Source organism: Neoarius graeffei, chromosome 23, assembly GCF_027579695.1.
Source record: "Neoarius graeffei isolate fNeoGra1 chromosome 23, fNeoGra1.pri, whole genome shotgun sequence".
NCBI lineage: Eukaryota > Metazoa > Chordata > Actinopteri > Siluriformes > Ariidae > Neoarius > Neoarius graeffei.
The window spans coordinates 56,072,356-56,090,081 of NC_083591.1; the positions used below are offsets into that span (position 1 = coordinate 56,072,356).

Sequence of the window (17,726 nt, forward strand, 5' to 3'; positions counted from 1 at the left end):
TATGATACACTGCATGAATCTACGATCTGGGCTTGAAAGAAATCAGCCCCAGCCTCACTTCTTATATTGATGTATTTTTATCTTTGATAGATGAGAAGGCTTAAGGCTGGTTTATACTTCTGTATAGAGGCTTTGCATTGTCACGTGACCCCATAGCAACAGTAACTACACCACCATGACAGGGGGCACGTTTTTAGTGCTTCATTCCGCCAAGTGAGTTGTTGTTGATTGATATGGGAAGGTTTTGCTGCTGTTTTGGATGTGCAAATCGTTCTGAATGAAACAAAGACATCAGATTTTTTAATTTACTAAAAGTAATTCATCATCAGGGTGGCATGGTGGTGTAGTGGTTAGCACTGTTGCCTCACAGCAAGAAGGTTCTGGGTTCGAGCTCAGCGGCCGACAGGGGCCTTTCTGTGTGGAGTTTGCGTGTTCTCCCCGTGTCCGCGTGGGTTTCCTCCGGGTGCTCTGGTTTCCCCCACAGTCCAAAGACATGCAGGTTAGGTTAACTGGTGACTCTAAATTGACCATAGGTGTGAATGTGAGTGTGAATGGTTGTTTGTCTCTATGTATCATTCCTGTGATGACACATACAGGAGTACACCCTGGCGATTTGTCCAGGGTGTACCCCACCTCTCGCCCATAGTCAGCTGGGATAGACTCCAGCTTGCCTGCAATCCTACACAGGATAAGCAGTTATGGATAATGGATGGATAGAAAAATAATTCATCATTGGGGGAAAAAACTAGAGCGATTTCTAAACATAGAAGGGAAAAATGGGAAAAACATTCAGCAGGACTCGGTGTTGAATAGAGAGGCCAAAAACCTTATGGTATGCTTACTTCATTTCCACAAAGATCAGAATTCCAAAAAAAAAATTCATAACTGCAGCAAGGTGCTCATTCTTATCCAGTGAAGTGAGCAGCAGAGCGTCACCTTCACCGAGACTTAAAAAGTGCATTTACATTCGGGGATCCTTTGGAGCGCATTGTGTGCACACTTTGAACCCAGTCATTATGGGAAACACCTGATGCTGGTCTGAACACAATCACTGATGCTCATAATTGCTATTGAACTGTACAATAATTATGTTTAGACAACTGTGCAGAGCAGAGTAAGAAATCATTCAGGTAGAAAAGCAAACAATGCAAAAGATATGTTGCTCATTATGAAAAAAAAAGAATAATATTTTTTCCTCAATATTTTCCGTAAAATGTGTTAGTAAATAACCCATGTTAAAATTAAGAATAAAAATAGTTAAAAATTAAAAATAAGCGCTGGATAAAAACCGATCTATCTTATGTAAATAAAGACACAAATTTCGTTGTCCGGTGGTCAAGTATTTATGAGATACGTTGCCTTGCACTTATGATCGTGTTCCCTGTGGCAGTACAGTCGGACGTAGTTCGTATGTACGGTCATTGTACGGTCGCAAAAGCCATCATAATTCAGGTCGGTGCTTTACCATATTCTCTATAGCACGAAGCTCTGCTATTAACATGATTGTGTGATAGTAGATTTCTGATTTTTATGGAGAAGAAGGAAATATGTAGAAGGAAATGCGATGCTACGAAATGGACCAATCACAGTGTTTGTTGTCTGCTTCGCCGTGACATGACATGATGTGTAGTTACATTTCTGGTGAGAGGTGTTTTCAGGCTGCTATGTAGGGCACAGATTCTACACAGAAGCAGAAATCAGCCTTAATAATACAGTGATAATAATATCAGCTGATCTTGTTAATGATCTTGTCAAAACAAAACTCTACCTTTGGCCCCGGCCAGCCAGGTGGTCCCTGAAAAACAACAACAGAGAATGGAGTCATTTTCTGACTAATATTTACAACCCACAGATTAGTTAAGATCAGTTAATAATCAAACTGAGTTCTTACTTCATGTCCTTTTGAGCCTGGTTCACCTGGTGGGCCAGGAGAGCCTTCTTCTCCCTGTGAAAACACCATGAAGATCGACAAATCTTTTTCTTGTCAGATAAATGTTCTATGCCGTGTCTAGAAATAATGACTGAAATGAGTAAAATTACTGTATTTACCAGTAAAACAAGACCATCTCAAGGCTAGAATGACTAAACCATCTGCAGTTCATCTCTCATCTCATTATCTGTAGCCGCTTTATCCTGTTCTACAGGGTCGCAGGCAAGCTGGAGCCTATCCCAGCTGACTACGGGCGAAAGGCGGGGTACACCCTGGACAAGTCGCCAGGTCATCACAGGGCTGACACATAGACACAGACAACCATTCACACTCACATTCACACCTACGCTCAATTTAGAGTCACCAGTTAACCTAACCCGCATGTCTTTGGACTGTGGGGGAAACCGGAGCACCCGGAGGAAACCCACGCAGACACGGGGAGAACATGCAAACTCCGCACAGAAAGGCCCTCGCCGGCCACGGGGCTCGAACCCAGGACCTTCTTGCTGTGAGGCGACAGCGCTAACCACTACACCACCGTGCCGCCCCAATGTAGAAGTCATAAAATAGAAATTTATAACCAAGTTTGTATGAAAAAACAACATTAGGTGCTTCAGACTTTTGCACAGTATTGTATATTATTGAATTTTTATATTTTTGTTGCAGTGTACAGGTGTCTCGAAATGTATTTCATGTGGGAAGCCATGGCTTAATGGTTACAGAAGCAGCTTTGGGACTAAAAGGTCACTGGTTCAATTCCCTGGACCAGCAGGAATGGCTGAAGTGCCCTTGAGCAAGGTACCGAACCCTCAACTGCTCCCCAGGCTGCTCTGGGTATGTTGTACATCGCTCTGGATAAAAGTGTTTGCTAAATGCCGGTAATATTTAATACAGTGTTAAATCTAACAGTATATTACTGCTTTAATACCTTTGCACCATCACAGCCAGGAGCACCAGGTGGACCAATGGGACCTTGATTTCCTGGTGTACCCTAAAAAAAAGGAAAAAAATATGTGAAATAAAAGAAATATAAGTACATAGAGGTTGCAAGTCATGGAATATGTCAGGAAAGTTGGACTGGAGTAAAATTACCGGCAAACCTGAAGTTCCAAGGAAACCCGGGCTTCCAATAGGTCCCTGTAAATTTGTGTACACACACACACATTGATCTGATAAACTATTTAAGATAAGCAAACTGGAACAGATATTCTATAATATAAAATGAAATAATAATAATAAGAGAACATAAAAGTCACCCTGTCTCCTTTCAACCCTTTGAGACCAACAGGACCAGGGTTTCCCTTAAAAAGAAAATCATATAATTCTGATCATTAATACACAGAACAACTTTATTTTTCATGTTTTAAGGCAAATGTAGCTTCTTTCTAACCTATAAGGTAAGGGATACAGTACATCATGGTATAAAATATCCAGAAAACAAACACACTCAGCTCTTTTAGTGTAATGCTTGTTACCTTTTCTCCACGCGGCCCTCGATGACCCTCGGCTCCGATGTAACCCAGGAATCCAGGAGGCCCAGGTTGGCCCAGATATCCTTTTACACCCTGTGGGAATTCACAAACTGAGAAAAGAAATCATGCAAAGAAAAAAAAAATGGAAGAAGGATGGCAATATATGTAACTCCAGTTCCAAAAAAGTTGGGACGCTGTGTAAACTGTAAATAAAAACAGAATGTGATGATTTGCAAATTATGGAAACTCTGTCTGTATTTCACTGAAAATAGTACAAAGACAAGATATGAAATATTGAAACTGAGAAATTTGAAAGAGGAATGTTGTCCCATTCTTGCCTGATTTACAATTTCAGTTGCTCAACAGTTCGAGGTCTCCTTTGTTGTATTTTGCGCTTCATAATGCGCCAAATGTTTTAAATAGGAGACAGGTCTGGACTGCAGGCAGGCCAGTTTAGCATCCGGACTCTTTTACTATGGAGCCATGCAGTTTTAATATGTGCAGAAAGCGGTTTGTCTTGCTGAAAGAAGGAAGGCCTTGCCTGAAAAAGATTTTGTCTCTATGGCAACATATTGCTCTGTAACATGTATATGATTCTGCATTAATGATGCCTTCCCATTTATTCCTGGACACATTAAATATTTATCAGGACTGTAATTTAGAGCTTTAGGACCACTAGATGTCAGCATTTCACAACATTCCCAATTAAAAATCATCAACTCCAGAAGGGGGCGACATTTCAGTCTGGCAAGAACATGTCAGGGTGACTCATACCTGTGTTGAAATATCTGAGAAAGAAGTTACTTCCTGTTTTAACTTGCATTATAGCAGCTATAAACAGTCGTTCCTTCATCAGTCACTCTCTTTCTCTCTGTCACATTGCAGTTTGTCCTGTTATTGAAAAACCACAAAGTCGAAACTCTTCTGTCCTGAAGACTTCCCCATGTCTGGAAACTACCTGTTTTTGTGTCACTGACTTTCAGACTTGAGCTTTTTCTGCTCATTTGTAGACCGTCTGTGGATTTCTGTCAGGAAAGAAGAGCTTATCTGTGTCTTCCCCAGTACTTTGGGACAGTTTTACAGTGTTACACTTCCGCCATGACAGAAAACAGTAAACTCCAGAAAACACAAATGTCTACAGGGACAAGATATTCCTCCCCTCTGTCGCAGTAACGTCTCAGCCAGCCAAGGTACCAGAGGTCGGATATTTTATTCTTCAAGATGTTTAACAATACTGTACAGCCAAAACAGATGTGTTTCTGGAGTTCAAGCCTCCATGTTCCCAGAGTCTACAAAGTCAAAACAACACATTCAAGGCCAAAGTTGAGCAAAATATCGCACGTCTGTAACAGTCTGTGCTTCTCTGAAGCATCACACAAAACTAGGCACAGCTTTCAGATCACACCTTGATGAATTCACAACCACTACAGTTACAAATATTATGAGTTTTTATATATATAAAATAAAGTCTTCTACTTTTAAGGTTCATAATTGTACACAGTGTACATTAATGTGAGTTTCTTCTTGATTATTGTGGTTTTTATATTTTTAAATTATATTAATTTTATGAAAACACGAAAAAGTATTTGGCTCATTTTATGGTATTAAGATGAACAGATGAAAAAAAACCCTTTCTTCCAGTTTGTCTTTTATTCCTTTTTATTCTTCATAATATTATCCTTGGACAAAATGATGCACTATCTATCTATCTATCTATCTATCTATCTATCTATCTATCTATCTATCTATCTATCTATCTGTCTATCTATCTATCTAGACAGATTAGATAGATAGATAGATAGATAGATAGATAGATAGATAGATAGATAGATAGATAGATAGATAGATATTTATCATTTTTTAAATGTCATGCATCATGTGAAATAAAAGTTAAATGTTTTGACCCAATTTTTTTTCACAATTTATCTTGAGGCAACAGAAAAATAGGGGAGAGAGAGAGAGAGAGAGATAAACAGATAGATACAGTGGTGCTTGAAAGTTTGTGAACCCTTTAGAATTTCCTATGTTTCTGCATAAATATGACCTAAAACATCATCAGATTTTCACACAAGTCCTAAAAGTAGATAAAGAGAACCCAGTTAAACAAATGAGACAAACATTTTATACTTGGTCATTTATTTATTGAGGAAAATGATCCAATATTACATATATGTGAGTGGCAAAAGTATGTGAACCTTTGCTTTCAGTATCTGGTGTGACCCCCTTGTGCAGCAATAACTGCAACTAAACGTTTGCGGTAACTGTTGATCAGTCCTGCACACCGGCTTGGAGGAATTTTAGCCCGTTCCTCCGTACAGAACAGCTTCAACTCTGGGATGTTGGTGGGTTTCCTCACATTAACTGCTCGCTTCAGGTCCTTCTACAACATTTTGATTGGATTAAGGTCAGGACTTTGACTTGGCCATTCCAAAACATTAACTTTATTCTTCTTTAACCATTCTTTGGTAGAACGACTTGTGTGCTTAGGGTCGTTGTCTTGCTGCATGACCCACCTTCTCTTGAGATTCAGTTCATGGACAGATGTCCTGACATTTTCCTTTAGAATTTGCTGGTATAATTCAGAATTCATTGTTCCATCAATGATGGCAAGCTGTCCTGGCCCAGATGCAGCAAAACAGGCCCAAACCATGATACTACCACCACCATGTTTCACAGATGGGATAAGGTTCTTATGCCGGAATGCAGTGTTTTCCTTTCTCCAAACATAACGCTTCTCATTTAAACCAAAAAGTTCTATTTTGGTCTCATCCATCCATAAAACATTTTTCCAATAGCCTTCTGGCTTGTCCATGTGATCTTTAGCAAACTGCAGTTGAGCAGCAATGTTCTTTTTGGAGAGCAATGGCTTTCTCCTTGCAACCCTGCCATGCACACCATTGTTGTTCAGTGTTCTCCTGATGGTGGACTCATGAACATTAACATTAGCCAATGTGAGAGAGGCCTTCAGTTGCTTAGAAGTTACCCTGGGGTCCTTTCTGACCTTGCCAACTATTACATGCCTTGCTCTTGGAGTAATCTTTGTTGGTCGACCACTCCTGGGGAGGGTTACAATGGTCTTGAATTTCTTCCATTTGTACAAAATCTGTCTGTCTGTGGATTGATGGAGTCCAAACTCTTTAGAGATGGTTTTGTAACCTTTTCCAGCCTGATGAGCATCAACAACACTTTTTCTGAGGTCCTCAGAAATCTCCTTTGTTCATGCCATGATACACTTCCACAAACATGTGTTGTGAAGATCAGACTTTGATAGATCCCTGTTCTTTAAATAAAACAGGGTGCCCACTCACACCTGATTGTCACCCCATTGATTGAAAACACCTGACTCTAATTTCACCTTCAAATTAACTGCTAATCCTAGAGGGTCACATACTTTTGCCACTCACAGATATGTAATATTGGCTCATTTTCCTCAATAAATAAATGACCAAGTATAAAATGTTTGTCTCATTTGTTTAACTGGGTTCTCTTTATCTACTTTTAGGACTTGTGTGAAAATCTGATGATGTTTTAGGTCATATTTATGCAGAAATATAGAAAATTCTGAATGGTTCACAAACTTTCAAGCACCACTGTAGATAGATAGATAGATAGATAGATAGATAGATAGATAGATAGATAGATAGATAGATAGATAGATAGATAGATAGATAGATAGATAGATAGATTCTTTTTTAATCAGCTCTATCATTGCACCATATAAAATAAAAGTAAAATATGTTGACCCTTTTCCCCACAATTTATGTTGAGTGAACAGAAAAATAGGAGACAGACAGACAGACAGACAGACAGACAGACAGACAGGTACCTTTTCACCCTTCACTCCTCTGCAGTGACAGATGGATTTCCTGTTACATACACATTTCTGAAACACAAACAGTGTAACGTTAGCGCACGCCACATGGATGACACAGAACTGTTCAGCTCATTAACACCATCTGATCATCAATTACATTATTTTACTCATTTCAAACATATCAGAAAGTGTCCGATCCACATTTAAACACTTCTTTCTCAGACATCTCGGGTTCAGACTGCGTCGTTTAAGATTACATCTCACACTGTCGGAGACGATCCCAATAAAATCTCTCGCTGACCTATAACCTGTAACAGACTGTGATCACGGCTGAGCACTGTGTCACATCACTGTATACAGTGAAGATCCTCAAACCAAAGACCTGCAATTAACGGAAATAACGGCAAAGTCAAAAATCAGATTGAGGTGAGCAGAATATTTTTTCTGTCCGTTAGCACATTTTATGGTGACAGCACTATTTATTTTGAGGAATTTTCACAGAATTGAGAAACTTTTAATTGCAGCTTTGCTGTTACTGAAATTATGTTCAGTTCTTTGGGTTTTCTGAAATCAACACCAGGTCAAAAGTATACATGCAAGGTCAAAAATTTACATACAGTCACTTAGATTATTATTCAAAGGTGTTGAAACTTCCAAAATGTCTCTTATCTTGCCAAGGCCGAGGTCTCTTAACTTCCTGTTCGTGATCATGATTGACTACAGCTGGTAGCTTCTCTGTGCCTTCATAAAAAGGCTTGTTTACAGCACTCATTGCATTGACCAACACACAGTAAAATGGGAAAGTCCAAGGAGCTCAGTGCAGATCTGAGAAAGAGGATCACAGATATACACAACTCCGGAATGTCTCTTAGAGTCATTTCTAAACAACTGCAAATTCCAAGATCAGTTCAAATAATTGTATCCAAGTTATTGTGAGGTGTAGTCACTTTGCCAAGCCATTTTGCTTCAGGAAAACCCAAACTGTCACCCTCAGCTGAAAGGAAATTAGTTTGGATGGTCGGGAACAACCTGGGAACCACCATGTCACAGCCCTGCCATGAACTGGAACCTGATGGATCACTGTCTACAGTTCAGATCACCGTGGATTAAGAGGCTGCTATCCAAGAAATAACCCCCTGCTCCAAAATCGACACCTTCAAGCTTAACTAAAGTTTGAAGCTGACCACACAGCCTTCTGGAGGAAAGCTGTATGGTCAGATGAGACAAAGATTGAGTTGTTTGGCCACAATAACCACCATGTACAGAGGGACACTGTACCAGCTGGTGGTGGTGGTAGGATCATCATGCTCTGGGGCTGTTTTGCTGCCAGTGGAACTGGTTCATTGCACAAAATGGATGGAATAATGAAGAAGGAGGACTACCTCAGAATTCTTCAGCATAAACCAGGGGTCTTCAATCCTATCCACAAAGGGCCAGTGTGGCTGCAGGCTTTCATTCCAACCAAGCAGGAGCTACACCTGATTTCACTTGTTTAATCATTTCACCCTCGTCTCCAGTCAACAATCAAGTGAGCCTCCAATTTGGCTGTAATGAAAGCCTGCAGCTACACCGGCCCTTTGCAGATAGGATTGAAGACCCCTGGCATAAACCATCGGAAACTTGAACACGACTTGGGAGTTACAACAGGACACTGAACCCAAACATGCATCAGAGCTGGTTGTGGAGGATAAAGCAGGCTAACATTAAGCTTAAAACAAGTCCTGACCTCAACCCTGTTGAAAATATATGGACTGTGCTCATAAGTCGAGTCCATGCCAAGAAAAACAAAACAAAAACAAATTTAATTGAACTCTACCAATTCTACCATGAAGAGTTGTGAAATATCCAATCAGAATTCTGCCAGAAGCTTGTTCATGGTAAACAAAAAATGTTTGGTCAAGGTGAATCTTGCGAACAGACATTTTACCCCAATATTAGTTGTGCTGTATGTATATTTTTGACTCAGTGTGTATACTTTTGATTGTGTTGATTTCAGAAAACCCAAAGAAAATTGTGCACCGAATTCAAGATTTTTTAAAGCTGTATGCTGTACAATCATTCTGCCCCAGAAAAAGAACAGTTCAAAGAAATTACTGAAAGCCGAAGTATTGCCATGACATTCATATCCAAGATGACATTCAGGTCACTGTATGTAAACCTCTGACCACAACTGTAATACAGGATACAGACTTTGATAAAACTGTTTTAAAAAAAAAAAAAAGTACAGGCCTGAGGTTTCCAAAATCATCACAGCACAAAGATGATCGAGCAACCAGCACAATGAACGCTCTCTCTCTCCTTGTTAAGACACTCTTAGCATTAAGAGACCTTTGGGAAACCCACCGCAGGTCAATATTTATACACAAATCTCATCTTTAACAGATTTAATCAATATCATACAGCCCCAGGGGATAAAGACACTTATAAAAGACTAAACCTCTACACAAATCCATACACAACGCTGTCTGCCATATTTGTCTCTCTTTAATAGTCATGAGAGTTTTCCAGATTTTCCCAGAATTCCGGGTTTTTAGATTTTCATAAAAATTCCTCCGGATTTTTTCCGCTATGACAATTTTTTGTTATTAGAAATCCGGAAACGTTATCATGAAAAATGCTTGAAAACGTGTCGCTGTTTTGCTTGCGTGAGCGCAGCCATTTTGAACCACCGTAAACAACACCCACCCTCCCCTTCGCTTTCTCAAGACCTCGCGATGTCTCAGAGGTATCGATAGCAAACGAGAACGGAAACCCGATCATAAACGTGCACGTGTGTTCACAAAAGGGAGATTACTCATTGATTGTCGAGTATTTGTATAGTGCTTTGTGTAAATTTATCCATCCGTGATCAGCCAGGTACAATGTTCAAGCAGGTAGACAGGCATGCTGACCTACGTGCCATTGACGCGGGTGTAAGGAATGCGTTCAAGTGGTCTTGGCTTGAAGAAAAAGACCTGAACGGAGATTTTTTTGTCTGACTACATCAGAAAGCTAGACAAACCTGGTAAGTAATTAGATCTAATTACTTTGTAATAATAGCATGGTATTATTATATTAACATCAGACAACCGCAATAGTTTTAATAGATACTGATAAGATTCGGTATTGAGCGTATTCAATTTAAACATTTAGTCAAGCGGTTCGAGTTGTACTGTGTACTAGAGGTCTGCGCGGGACAGAATTTTCAGTCCCGCTCCCACCCGCTCCCGCATTGTGCAGTCCCGCTCCCGCCCGCTCCCGCAAAGAATTATGATTTTCAGTCCCGCTCCCGCCCGCGCCTGCCATATTTTGTCCCGCTCCCGCCCGCAAATCCTGCATGATGCAGACGTTCGCGTTATTTCTCACGAAAGTTCTTGTCATTGTTCATGTCATCAACAACAGCTCTTCTAAATTTGAGTGCCCTATCATCTACATGATGTGACACAGTTGTTGGATGGGGCAGAATATCTCGCGCATCGAATTTGCCTATTGTGGCTGCCATGTCAACTAAGTGTTGGGCTAACTGAGCTAATCCCCGACCAGCGATGCTGTCATACGGGCGGAGATCCGCAGCAACAAAATCAACACATTACTCCACGGTCTTTGCCTTCAACGCATCTGTCACTTTTGCGTGTTCCCTCTGAACTCCAACAATTGTTGTCCTTTTAAGACAGTACATACATGGCGATTCAGGCCTGATGTACCTGATTTATGGCCGTTGTTTGTCAGAACCTTTTAGCACTTATCACAACAAGCAAAGGGCAGCTGATTTCCTTCTGCGTCGTACACGAGTGAGAACGACTTCCAAATGTCTGATTTCAGGACTCTTGACTTTTTAACAGTAAATGTACCTCTTTTTAAAGCAGCACTTACTTCTGAAGCACTGTGAGCTTCACTAGAGGAGCTCTGCTCTTCTGCCATGATCGGAGATCTCAAACACGGAAGAGCGGAAAGGAATCGGAAACGTACGCGAGATTAGACCACATCCGCAAATTTAGGCATCTTAAAATGTTTTTATTAATGCCAAATAAAATATCCAGCACAAATTATATATGATAGACATAAATTAATAATTTATAAATTTTATTTTAAACATGTTTTTAGTTAGCGGGACTGCAGCTTATCACCTCTCCTGCCCGCTCCCGCATTGTGCACTCCCCCTCCCGCCCGCAATGAGCTTTCAAAATTTGTCCCGCACCGCACTGCTTTGCATCAGGTCTTGTGGGTCCCGCGGGACTCCCGCGGGAGTGCAGGGCTCTACTGTGTACTAAGTCAGTCAGTATATATGATAATGTTTATTTCACGTGGTTTCAATCGATGTCTTAACTTTTAATAAGTTGTGATTGTGAATTCAGGCATTTAAGTGAGAAACGGCGAATCATTTATCTAAACTGACATTTATAGTATTTTTAATAATACTATAGATCTACGGTATATATTCGACAACACTGTATTTGGTTAGTGTTCTAGGTAAAACTTGTTTGGTTTTCAGTGACAAACAATGTGATTCAATTTAAAACTAGAATAGACTAGATATCAACTACATATAGTAGTATTTAGTAATCATGGTAATAGTAACATTTATTTTGAATTACGTGAATTTGGGGAAAGTGTTAGATGGCTTTTACTGAATGGTTCACTTAACGCAAGCAATTGTCTTGAAACAAGCTAGATTCTATATCTGACAGTTTGTTTTAATGACAATTGTGGTTTTGTGCTATTCAGTGTTAGGGGGAAGGGGGGTTAAAAATTTCTGGGCTTGGCCCTAGGGGAATTCCTGCCCAATTTTTTTTTAGGGTCAGGACTTAAATTTTTTTCAGGATTTTTCCAGGAGGATTTTAAAAAAAAAAAAAAGATGTTAGATGCAAGCTTAAAATGTCATTTAAATTCTGTGCATTCATAAAGCTGTAAAATACAATAGTGAAGGATGCATTTTTCTCCTTATAGAAAGTGCAGTGATGTGAATTCTTCAGAAAAAATGGAAAGTCATGAATTTTAAATAATTATAATGACATTAAAGTGAAGTTTGACATAAAACTAAAAAAATGTGATACGGAACATTTTTTAAAAATTTTTGTGTTAAAAATGTATAGTAGTATACATATCATTCTTAATATTATGCCGTGTTCGATTTTAGTAATTTTCATTATCTCTTATATTTTTCAGGAATTGCATCGTGTATTTGGTGCAACGATACTCTGCAATATGGCTCATCTGGGAAGAAGGACCTGAAATCGCATGCCAAAAAGGCAAAACACAATGCTGTGAGGAAGACAAGACAGACTAATCAATCTCTTCCTGCAGTCTTCAGTGCAACTAAGGCCATGAATGAAGGAACAAGTGCCCAGCCTTATGCAGTGTACCATATGGAGCCGCTCCAAATATTCATGGAAGTAGCGGCTGCTCTGAGCAAGTTCAACCTCCTCGTCCATACGTCAGCATTCTAGACAGAAAATCGCATCTGGAAGCAATGACTCTATCATTCATATCAGAACATTCGCTGCCTCTCCGCTTAACACCACAACTCATTAAGTTCGCACAGAAATTTGGGACGGATGCAAAAGCAGGTAGAGATATGACAATGGAGAGGACCACAGCTTCTTATAAGCTGAGAGATGGGCTGGCTGAAGTCATGCGCAAACGTTTAGTTAGTGATTTACAGACACACAAGTTTTCCTTAAACATGGATGAACGCACCAGTACCAGTAACCAAAAAGTACTCAGCATTTTGGTTAGTTATTTGAGGGATGCACAGAATGAGTGTGTTGTGCAGCATTACCACTCAACAACACTCACTGTGGTTAATGCAGCGGTTATTCACGCTATCATTTTGGAGAACTTCAGTAAAGATTCCATACCTCTAGAGAACTTGATTTCAAATTTGACAGATTCTGCAAACTACATGAGAGGCAAGAAATCAGGTGTTGAGACACGTCTTCGATCTAGTGCACCACACCTGCTGGATATCGATGGAGACACCTGCCGTCAGGGCCGGCTCTAGGTCTTTGGCTGCCCTAGGCGAGATTGAGTTTTGCCCCCCCCAAGAAAAAAACCCTCTAATAACATCTAAATAACACTTTAATCTAATCACTCTATTCTATTACTATTAAACAATGTACGGTGCATGGACAATAAACAAGAAGTCATTTTTATCTTTTTCATTATTGTTATTATTGTTATCATTATTAACATAAAGTGCCACAAAGTAAAATGACCACACAAATTCAATACATATCTCCATATAATGGGCAAAAACTCTTCCGCACCCTGTTCAAAGTGTAGTGCATGGTCAATAAACAAGAAATTATTTTTAGTTTATTTTTTGCTATTAAAAGTTAAGTCATCTCTGAAGAATTAACAAATTAAATGAATAAATTCTACAATTCTAAATTGTGCAAGCTTAAGCACCCTGTTAGGACATCAATGGGCTGTATTTTCAAACAAAAGTGCTATTATGGGTACTTTGTTATTGAAGTCTATTGCTGTTTGCATCTAGTTAGCTAGGCAGACATTGATTCAGGCGTCTAAAATATTAATTTGCCACTATAATGGTTGATATGAGAGATTAGATCAGATTTACCTCTATACTTGGCTCTATTTGTTTCTTCCTGTAGCCTTCGTTTGCGCCCTTGCGCACCCGAGAGTTTGGATTTCTTCATTTAAGCACTTGTAGTCTGGGCTACTTTTTGCAGTGGATAGCCATTCTCATTCCCCGATGAGCACCGCTCCCCCCGCCCCCCTTATAACCTATCATTGTGCATTTTTAGTAGGCATAAGGAAATCACCGACCACTACTGTGTAGGCTACACTTGTTTTTCAACCTTTTTGAGCCAGGGCGCACTTTTTTCAATGAAAAAATCTCAAGGCACATCACCAATAGAAAATGTTGACTGAAACTAAAATGCTGTTGCTAATATTTACAATATACAGTCATTCAATAATTTTCCACGGTACACTTGGTGATCTCTCATGGCACACTAGTGTTCCGCTTTACTAGAGTTCGGCAGCACAGTGGTTGAAAACACTGTACACCACTGATGCACTTGGTAACATCTCCATTCAATAACTCCATCCCTCCTTTTTGGTGGGCTTTTGGTCGCCCTTGGCACCCCTGGGCACACTTTGCGCTCTAGGCAATTGCCTAGGTCGCTTATAGCAATCGCCGGCACTGCGTTAGCATGTACACAGTAATACAGCCTGACCTTTGACTCCTGGTGGTCCAGGAAAGCCAGTATCTCCTGGGGATCCAACTGAACCTCTTACACCATCTTGCCCTGGTAGTCCTGATGGTCCTTCATCTCCAGGATCTCCAGAAACAGCTAAACCTGGAGGACCAGGTGGACCTATTTGACAAATCGCACCCTGACTACATGCTTTGCTGTACAATTAAATTAGGCTAAGACATTATAATGCTGACTCATTTTCAGAATAGTGGAAGTCATAATTTTTCTCCCACCGTTTCTGCGCCCCTGGATGGACGCAGTGCCCTTAGCATTTGCCTATATTGCCTATGCCACGGGCCAGCTCTGCCTGCCGTCATGTTCACAACGCTGTCAGGAAATTTTGTGCTAACTTTGAAATGCAAGTTGAAAAATTTTGTGATGATTTACTCACCGACACCAAGTACAGCACTGATATTAGGGAGTATCTGCAGGAGCTGTGCATAATACTGGGTGTAAGTTGATCTGAGCCCTACACAGAGAGTGGCACACCGCTGGCTATCAGCCTACGATGTAACACAAAGGAATCTCTCCGTAACTGATCCCCTTACGTTGTTGTATGCTGTCTGGATACCAAAAAATCTTCACTTAGCTTATGATATTCATACCAATCGCCTTATGGAAAAGCTGTCCAAACAGTCAGTGAAGAGGGTAAAGGCTATTCATGTGCAATGTGCTACCAAAGTTCTGAGCGAAGATGGGAAAAAACGTAAATTAAGATTGGTTGACAAGTTGTTTTATCAAAGGGACAAAACACTTTTGAACATGAATATGTATTTATCTGTTCTACCCATGTTCAAATCTTTCGTCCTGATGTTTGAACGGAAGGAACCAATGGTTCACAGACTCCACGATGAACAGACAGATTTATTTCGCCATTTTCTCGCCTGTTTCATGAGACAAGAGAAGCTGCATGACATTTCTGCCTCCAAGTTACAAAAGATCAAAGTCGATGATCCATCCATGCATCTGCCTTCAAAAGATGTCTTCATTGGTGATGCAGCCGAAAGGATACTGGAAGGATTGCCTAGACACATCAGCCTGCGTCAAGAATTTAGAAAGCGAGTGAAAGCAGCATACGGTATGTACGGTAGGTTCAGCAGAGTATCTACAGGGAAAGCTTCCTCTGTGCAACGAACTTCTTGTGTGTTTATCTGCCATCGACCCCAAAGCACAAGGGCATTCTGTTACACACAGTCATCTCAAGAAGCTGGTGAAGTTTTTCCTGACAGTAATCACCTCCAGTAGTGATATAGATCTGTATCTGAGAGAAATTTCAAAGATCCAAGTCGATCCTACCCTTCCAGATTGTGCCGTTACTCATCTCATCTCATTATCTCTAGCCGCTTTATCCTTCTACAGGGTCGCAGGCAAGCTGGAGCCTATCCCAGCTGACTACGGGCGAAAGGCGGGGTACACCCTGGACAAGTCGCCAGGTCATCACAGGGCTGACACATAGACACAGACAACCATTCACACTCACATTCACACCTACGGTCAATTTAGAGTCACCAGTTAACCTAACCTGCATGTCTTTGGACTGTGGGGGAAACCGGAGCACCCGGAGGAAACCCACGCGGACACGGGGAGAACATGCAAACTCCACACAGAAAGGCCCTCGCCGGCCCCGGGGCTCGAACCCAGGACCTTCTTGCTGTGAGGCGACAGCGCTAACCACTACACCACCGTGCCGCCCTGTGCCGTTACTGTAGATGGAAAATCAAAGGACAAGCATCTGGACCACTGGTGGGCTGAGGTGATGTCAAGCTACCCAGCACTGGGAAAAGTAATAAAGGCCTGTCTGAGCATCTTTTCTGGGCCATGAATAGAACAATCATTCAGTGTAATGAATGATATCATTGACTCCAAGTCAAATCGACTAGCTGTCAGGACATATTCAGCCCTACAAACCGTCAAGTACGACTTGAAGGCAAGAAACACCACTGCCTTGAAACAGTACCACAGAGATGATAGTCATCACGATCTGGTAGACAAGAGCACAGTATTTCATATGCAGACAGCTTATGGAAGATATAAGAAGCGACTGCAGGCTGAGAAAGAGAAGAAGAGTAGGAGAGCTGAAGAGTTGAAAGTGACAGTGACACCACAGAGAAATCCTTCCTCAAAAGTGACTGTTCATCAGTTGGCAAAGAAGATCTCATGTCATCTCATTATCTGTAGCTGCTTTATCCTGTTCTACAGGGTCGCAGGCAAGCTGGAGCCTATCCCAGCTGACTACGGGCGAAAGGCGGGATACACCCTGGACAAGTCGCCAGGTCATCACAGGGCTGGCAAAGAAGATGAAGAAGAAGATTATGAGAAGGTCAAGGGAGAGGAAAAGGAAAGAGCCAGAGTCTGGCCACAGTCCCTCTGCGAAGAAGAATGAAAAAAGAGCAAAGCATAACTAAATTGCATAGTTAAAGTGTATCCTTGAATATGTATCCTTGATAATGTTTAATTCAAGATAAAATAAAAAGTTGTGTAGAGATTTGGTGAAATAATAACAGCATTATTAAACAGATGTATTCATATATTGATGAAATAAGTGTGATAGATATATGAAACGGGGCGGCACGGTGGTGTAGTGGTTAGCGCTGTCGCCTCACAGCAAGAAGGTCCGGGTTCGAGCCCCGTGGCTGGCGAGGGCCTTTCTGTGTGGAGTTTGCATGTTCTCCCCGTGTCCGCGTGGGTTTCCTCCGGGTGCTCCGGTTTCCCCCACAGTCCAAAGACATGCAGGTTAGGTTAACTGGTGACTCTAAATTGAGCGTAGGTGTGAATGTGAGTGTGAATGGTTGTCTGTGTCTATGTGTCAGCCCTGTGATGACCTGGCGACTTGTCCAGGGTGTACCCCGCCTTTCGCCCGTAGTCAGCTGGGATAGGCTCCAGCTTGCCTGCGACCCTGTAGAACAGGATAAAGCGGCTACAGGTAATGAGATGAGATGAGACATTTAAAATAGTGCTGTACATAGGGTAGCTAAGAAATCAAAAGTAAAATGCACAAACAAACACAAAAAGAAAAGATGCATTAATAGCTACAACAAAAATACACATTACAAACACAGAGATTGACAGATAGACAAAGAGGCCAGAATTACACAAACAACAAATGAACAACAACATTGAATAGCACCCACCACAAAAAGAACTAGGGAATGGACAGCTAAGAGGTTGCAAAAGCCAGTGAGTAGAGATGAGTTTTGAGCCTGGATTTAAAAGAGGAGATAGAGGGGGCGAATCTAATGTCTGGGGGCAAACAGTTCCACAGACTTGGAGCCGCTACTGCAAATGCCCCATCACCTTTTTGTTTGAGG

General features: G+C 41.0%; 1 protein-coding gene across 1 annotated transcript in view; it reads right to left on the reverse strand.

The window, feature by feature from the left end:
- The window catches only part of LOC132871329 (collagen alpha-5(IV) chain-like), a 52,306-nt gene that overhangs the window by 22,959 nt on the left and 11,621 nt on the right, over positions 1-17,726 (reverse strand). The window contains exons 4-11 of the mRNA XM_060905440.1: positions 7,536-7,598; positions 7,229-7,285; positions 3,406-3,495; positions 3,187-3,231; positions 3,023-3,067; positions 2,859-2,921; positions 1,892-1,945; positions 1,769-1,795 (exon numbers count right to left, since the gene is read on the reverse strand). Coding sequence (XP_060761423.1) covers positions 1,769-1,795; positions 1,892-1,945; positions 2,859-2,921; positions 3,023-3,067; positions 3,187-3,231; positions 3,406-3,495; positions 7,229-7,285; positions 7,536-7,598 — 444 coding nt within the window. The remainder of the gene's footprint in view (positions 1-1,768; positions 1,796-1,891; positions 1,946-2,858; positions 2,922-3,022; positions 3,068-3,186; positions 3,232-3,405; positions 3,496-7,228; positions 7,286-7,535; positions 7,599-17,726) is intronic.